At 41.2% G+C, this 7,450-nt stretch overlaps 1 protein-coding gene across 2 annotated transcripts in view; it reads left to right on the forward strand.

Annotated features, from left to right (window-relative positions):
• Positions 1–7,450, forward strand: part of ctnna1 (catenin (cadherin-associated protein), alpha 1) — a 76,160-nt gene that overhangs the window by 62,099 nt on the left and 6,611 nt on the right. For both annotated transcript variants that reach the window (XM_035669029.1, XM_035669027.1), the window contains exon 16: positions 1,204–1,309. In XM_035669029.1, the coding sequence (XP_035524922.1) occupies positions 1,204–1,309 (106 nt within the window). The remainder of the gene's footprint in view (positions 1–1,203; positions 1,310–7,450) is intronic.

The raw sequence follows: 7,450 nt of genomic DNA on the forward strand, positions 1-7,450 counted from the left end.
CCAGAACCCATCACAATGCCTCCAGAGTTGTCTCCAGAGGTTGACTTGTCCCCGGAGAGCTGCCAGTCTGTGCTCTGACGCGTGGCCTCTTCCACTAGGATCCTGACTTGCTTTACAGCAGGGCAGCAGAGGGAGAGCAAAAGAGGGGAAGGGTTGGAGACGGGAGCAGAGGGAAGAGGAAGCGAGAGAACAGCACACAAAATTCCATCTGTTCTGGGTTGGATGGCTCATTTTTTAGCCTGGAGAGAGCAGCTTTGAATCCAATTTGTGCCTCTTGCCAACTGTGTCCCAGAGTCCCTTGTGGGGGCAGAAAAAAAACGGCAAATGGCTGACAAGCTTACAGTGGGTCAGGTCATGGCTGGACTGACCTGTGTTGGGACCGGCTTTGTTTGGCTCAAGAAGGGTCAAGAATAGATGTTCAACATTAGGACAATGACCAAATTGAATTGTACTTTCATCTCTCTACTTTCAGTTGTCTACTTTTTTTCTTTGGCTTCCTTTTTTGTCATGCACCTGGATGAAAATGACTACACAAATGAAGAGCTGGTGGTGTGTGTCTGTGTAGCATTTTTGAGGGCAGCCAATATTTCTCCTCCAATAGAAATAAAACCAGTCTGATTTGTTTCTTAGCCTTCTAATAAAGCTTTCATAGGTGCTTAAATAAAAGGGGACAAATACAGTAGATTAAACTGAGAAGTTGTGTTAGAAAGCATATGGCCCTGGTGACCGCTGTAATATAATCTTGAATAAGGGTTTTCTTATGATTCCAGAGTATGATAGTGCTGCCAGTTTCTTAAACGCCTATGACCAATATATTTTCTGTAAACTACAGGGGAAGATGAGTTTAACACGATATTTTGTTGAGTGATAGTGCTACAAAAGAGTGTGATAGTACAGCCTCATGGTCCCATTCTTTAAGCACAGCTCTCAAAATGAAGGCTACCTGTCTGCATTTAATGGATTATTAAATGTTTTCAGTTCTGAATGAACAATGGGCGTTAGTGTTTTTTCTGTGATGTTTCCCTGAACAATTCCCATAAGTTAGGCTTCTCTATCCATACTTGCCTCTGACCGAGAGGAAAAAAAAAAACAACCTTCCAAAACAAACCCCTGCTCCATGACTGAGATGCTGCTCCTGCATATTGAATGAGGCTGCAGTGGATCAGAAACAGTCACTGATCTTTCAACTTTTTTTCTCCACAGGGGTAAAGGGCCACTGAAGAATACGTCTGATGTCATCAGCGCTGCCAAGAAAATTGCAGAGGCGGGATCAAGAATGGACAAGCTGGGCCGCACCATAGCTGACAATGTAAGTCGTTAATGAAATCCATCCCAAAGGGTTTGATATAGACGACACCTTTGTGCTTGCAACCTCAATATATAATTAGAATTGTATCATTGTGCCACATCGACACTGTCGGGGCCCAATAAATTAGCAACAAGCGCAGCAGACTCTAAGGACAAATAAAGGAAAATTACTTGCTTGTGTAGAAAAATTGTAGCACAAACTTTGTGACAGTGCTAAGGTAATTTATGTTTCAAAAAGACATGTTGCAGGCAGCAGGACTACATGAAAGATGATATTAAAATGAGAAGCTACAAATTAAGTCATTTCCTTCACTTCCTTGTTGTGAATTGGCAATGTAAAACGTCAGAATATGCTCAGGGCATCTGAACTATGTTTAATTGGTCTGTTTAGAAGACAAGGGCACATATGTCACTAATCCTAAGGAATAATACTTCTAGCAAGCATCAGTAATGTATCGATAAGGGTTCCATTTCATCATTCTGACCCTAACTACTTTACCTCAGAGTTAAATTTACTATCTACTAAGTCATGAATGTTCAGACTATGCTACACAAATTGACACCATGGTGTTAGAGTGGAGTAAAGTTTCTCATTACCCAAATGCACAACTTGTTCTCAGCTCCTGTGTTGCTGAAGGAACTGACATTGCTGTGTGCTGTGGTGCTCACACTGAGCTTGGAAAAACAAACCTTTCATAGTTATTGCATTTTGACACCCCTTCCTTTTTGTTTTGAAATGTTGTCATTAACTGTGCTTCATGTAAACCAGATTTTAAAGACCGGGTATAAGAGCAACATTTTTCTTTTGGAATATTCTGTGTCGAACCATGCCTGCTAAAAAAAATAACTTTCAGTACATGAAATTTCTTTTTGCAGAAATGCTTTTTATTTCATTATATAATCTTTTCTCATTTGCACGTTAAGGAGCAAATCAAAGTAAAAAGCTCACACGGCACAGCCCTGCAGATGTTAACAACCGCTATGATTTGTGTTATTCATGAGACACCCTTACCAGTCTTTACCAATTTCTTTCAGGATCGAACACTCTCTCCCTGTCTCTCATTTTCCCATCTCCCGCTCCCCAATTCCCGATTCCATCATCTCTCCACGACTATCCCTTACCCCTGAGAATATGGTCCTTGACATAGGGAAACACACATTCAATTATCCATGGCCTCATATTTCACTTAAATACTTGCACTGTACCACACCTCAGGGAGACACTGTACATGATTTATCTTCTAACTTATTCATGGGCCATCTCTTAGGCAGAGACTGATTGCCTCTGTGACTGCAATATGTATACATTTTGTTGTTAAATCATGGAAGAGTTTAGTTGTGATGTGTGCAACCAGTCATGGCTGTCAGATTGAGGTCTTCTACCGTAAAGACATTGCTTGCTTTTGTGGTTTAGATCCACCAGCTGTGGGTTTCTTCCATTCTCTCCAAGAACACACGCTTGTGAAGGCACACAATGGCTTTAGATGTTTGCTATAAGATTTCCATTTTGATAACATTGGAGGCGTTTGGCAGTCTCTCCCTTACTCTGCTTTTGTTGACAACACTACTGATATGTTGGCAAAATGTTGTAACAGCAGAGAAGCCTCTTTGTTAAGTAATGAGATCATTCAAATTTAATGTTTCAGGGCTGACTACAACACATGGATTTTATTGCTATGCATTGGCCATTAACAAATCAGTTTGAATCTATTTTGCAAGTAAATATTTGTCTCTAAATACACCTACTTAAGGCAGTGGTGAATAGTTGATTACATAGTTTAGTCATGGTTTTTTTTCTACCAGTTATGTAATGAGGAGAGATGTGGTGGGGCTACTGGGGCATGTATGAAGTATATTCCACATGTACTGATATTAGTAAAAAAATAACATTTGCTCACATTCAAAGGGGATGTACAAAGTATATAAAGTACCTTTGTCCTGGTGGTGCTCAACCAGGGGTTTCAATTATGCCAACACATGCTGGAAACATCTGCATTTAGCTTTCAGCATAAATCTCTCCCTCATAGTTTGACTTAATGAGCTGCTGGCGTCCAAGAGCCCTTCACATCTGATATTTTATTTAAGGTGCCCTTAAATCCTTAATATTACAGGCCCACATATATCACAAAGTAAAAGACTGATCTATTCTGACCCAATTGCATCCGAATCATCTGAATAGGGAATAAGCCGTTCTGGAAAGTGACTTTTGTATGCCTCACTGCCGCTTTTGAAGATGCTTATTCACTTTAATGAAAACAGTGTTATCCCCCAAAGAAAACAGATGGGCAACTGTGCAGGTGTGTGTGTGTGTGTGTGGGTTTGTGTGTGCCTACATACAAGCACGTCTGTTGACTGGCCTGCCTCTCTGTAAGCACATGTGTATGGATGTGTTAGATTTCTCCAATCCTCAACTATTTGTAAGTACTCTTTATCTTTTCTTCTGTGTATGTTTGTGTATGTACACTATTAGGGGATTTGGGGGTTTGAAGCACTCAAAGTATGAATAAATGAAGAGCTTTGGCGGTTGGAACAGAAGTCTTTGCCAAGAGTGAGGACCCCTCCAGCCTCTGAACCCATCCAGCTGTCCCTCTTAGCCTTTCTCTCTCAGCAAAGACCATAATACTAGCAGACCAGGCGACACTCACCAGTAACACATCAGCCAGGGCTCCCAGGGATGGACATGGGTTAGAGGGGAAAATAATGATGGAGAGATGGGAGAGGTAGAAAGAAGTGGGGGAGTGCATTTGTGTAGAGAGAGGAACATCCCTCCTGAGAGATGAATCCATTAAGAGTGCTTCGCCTTTTAATTAGCAGTATAATTGCCAGGTGGCAGGTTTTTTAAATTTATTTATTTACAGGCAGTTTATATTTAGGAATGTATCTCTAACAAAGCAGGAGATGCCACAGGCCTGTTTCAAGCAAAAGCAAGGCACGTTGGGATGGTCTACATATTCCAGAAGCAATAGTTAAGTGAATCACCACCGAGATGCACACATACTGACAGAGAGTTGGAGGAGCAAAGGCAATGCCGGGACTGCTCATTAACCTAGGCATATTAATCACTTGTGCTCTGTGCCTCTGGCCTGGAGGCCCTATGTGGGTTTACTCCTCATATAAAACACATCGGCAGATGGTCCCAGACTGATAGCACAGCATCTTACCCCACATTTTCCTTTGCAAGACTGTGTCATGGCATGTTTTGATACATGCATATTGTGTTCAACAGAGATGCGCAGGTGGACATGGTCTAGTTTGGGGTTTCTGAAAAACAGTTAAATTTGTGTAATAGAACCTTATTAAAGTTTAAAGAAATGAGTGTAGTGCAGAGATGAGCTGCAGGATTTAGGTCAGTGCTGTACAAAGGTCTGCACTGCAGTTTATTAAGAATTTATGACCCTCCTCTGCAGGGCACCTTATGAGAATTCCATCTGAGCTGGCTGGTAAACAAATAATGCTATGTAATTGAGATTTATAATGCAAATGTGTTAGCCACTATGTAGCCCATAAATTTGTGTTGCTTGCCTGCTCACCACATAAACACTTGCATGTACACATACAAACACATGCACATAAAATAAGGCTTGCATATTTAGAGAATGGGCATGTGCTAGCTGTGTGTGTATGTGTTGCGTAAGCTTTATTCTCATAATGTATACTGACATACATAGTGTACTTTTCCAATTTGCATTCAATCAGTGGATATTTATGGTGATCCATGGGCTCTGTTGCTGGTCACAGTCTAATCCCGGCTCTGGCCCTAGACGCTTTACAGCAGACAGGGTTGTAAATTACCTACTGCAGTGGTGGAGAAGCAAAATCACCCAGAGAGCCCACAAATTCTCAGCTCAGCAGTTCAAGGGTCAGCCCTCAGCCAACTGCAGTTCAGCCCAACCAAGTGAAGCCCAGTTTATTTGCTGGTTGAGAAAATATATCAACTCCGAATTGATTGTTTTGAAAGCCAGGCATTTACCCACAATAATTCATTATTAATGTTTTTTTGTTAATCCTGAAGGCCCAGAAATAAGAGGTTGGCCTTGAAAGAGCCACCTTTGGTAACCAAAGAGCTCTAAGACATGGAGAACCTGCTTGGAACGGCAAAATATTTATTGAGATGGTTATGTAAAGTTGTTCATTCCTCACTTGTGGACAGATGCTTAATACTTCAGTATGAATGACTATGGTTTGGGCTAGTTAAATAGTGTATAGCTATTGAATATATTTTCTGAAAGCTTTAAGTCCTTAGGTATAGTCTTTGGGGCAGTCAGGTATTCGGTGAGCCAAAAAGGAGTAAAGGGTTTGAATGTCAAAAAGTTAAAAAGTATAAATGTTTTATTACCCATTACCTATTTTGTAGCCACATTGTTAAGTTATCAGCTTTGCTTACAAGTACGACAGTGAAATGCCTGACTGACAGGTGCAGCCTGAACATTAAAAATTGACGAGGGCCATTTAATTGGTCCCTGTGGTTACCTCTAAAGACGGTCTTTTTGGCTTGCCTCCAGCTTGATTTTCTCCTGTCATACCCAGACTCCCTGTCTGCTTCAATGTCACATTAACATTCCCAAGTGCCAGTGTGATTGAATTGGCCCCACGCAAATATGGAGCATCTTTTTAGCAGATGCAATGAGGAGAGGAGATCTCTCATCATTCTGTTTGATATTGATCTTGATTGATATTGGTAGACCATGGCAGATTTATATTTAGCCATCAACAGTAACAGAATCAGCACCAGACGGACAAAATCTAATGTACAGCACATTAACTGTAAGGCCCATTAACTAGGCAGTGCACAGAAAACACCAGCATACTCAACTTCATCAGAGCTCTTGTGAACAGGAAGCCTGCTCTGTTCTTACATTTCTTTGTTTCCTTAGTGGTTGTAGCCTTCTCATTTGTCTTCACTTATACTTTACTTGTATATTTTCAACTTTGTATTCACCACCACTATTTTCAAGTTTTAAATTCCATTTAATATATTAAACAATTTTTATGTTGCAGTGTAGTCCTCTTAAACTGTCTACAGAATGCAGCTCGAATCGATCATATCCCTCCGTAGCCCTATCTTCGACTTCACTTTCTGTCTAAAGAAACAGAACGCTCTTTCCAGTGCTTTGTCTCCTGTATCTCCTTAAACTATGCCATGGATCTCAGTCGCACGGTTTTCCCAATGGCAGTCAGCACACTGTGACGTATATCTCTGTATCCCTGCAAGCCTGGTGGCAGTTTTGAGGTGTAATGGCAGATTGAGGTTCCCGGTGGCTTCTTGTCCTGAAGGTCTTTTCTCAGGTTAGGCACAGTTAATTATCCACAACCCTGTAGTGCACACGTATGTCTGATTTATTTTTATTTTTCCTCCCCCGATAGATGTTTTATATGTCAGAGCAGTAAAGCCACACAGTGAAATGCAATGGCTACGGTTTTGGATTTGTTTTCTTCCCTTTTGAGCTATGAAAATCCAACCCCAGCACTACACAGTGGAGTTCGCCTGAATGAAGGTTTTTGTTTTTGTTTGAGCTTGTCTTTTAACTCTGGCAGGTGAACAAATTGGGCTGTAAGTACTTCAGATATGGGAAGATTTATAGGGTTGAGGCATAGTTATTCATATACATTTGGAAATAAAAACATATTCTGTTTAGCTGTAGCTCTGGCTGTCTGATAACCAGATCAAAGTCTATAGTAGCATGTTTCAACGGTGGCGGTAGAAGCAATATTTTGCAAAGGGGTGCATTGAGGAGCTCTTGGTGAACATTTTGTTTAAGGCGAGTTTACACCAAAGATTTACAACAAGACAAGTTTAAACCTTAAACTTGCTAAATTTATTCTGCCATGAGGACCTGTTGAACCTGGATGTTCCCCTCTGGGTGGATCAGCTCTTTCAGACGGACATGGCCGAATACAAGAACATCTTGTCGGCATCCAAAGCGACGACGAGGCCCAGGCAACTTCCTGCCCCTCTGGCTGGGGCAGTATGTGGGTCAAATATTCCCAGCGTTACCAGCTCATAGGGAAAAGACCAGGCTTCTTACTTTCCAACAACATATTTACAGCAGTTGAGCAGTAATTCAGCCCGGTCCTTCACACGCAGCTCTTGTCTTTCATTGGAACAATAATAAAATGTCTTATCTTATTGTTTGACATTTCT

Source organism: Morone saxatilis, unplaced genomic scaffold (genome assembly GCF_004916995.1).
Source record: "Morone saxatilis isolate NCDOM2014 unplaced genomic scaffold, NCSU_SB_2.0 Contig22, whole genome shotgun sequence".
NCBI classification, from domain to species: domain Eukaryota; kingdom Metazoa; phylum Chordata; class Actinopteri; family Moronidae; genus Morone; species Morone saxatilis.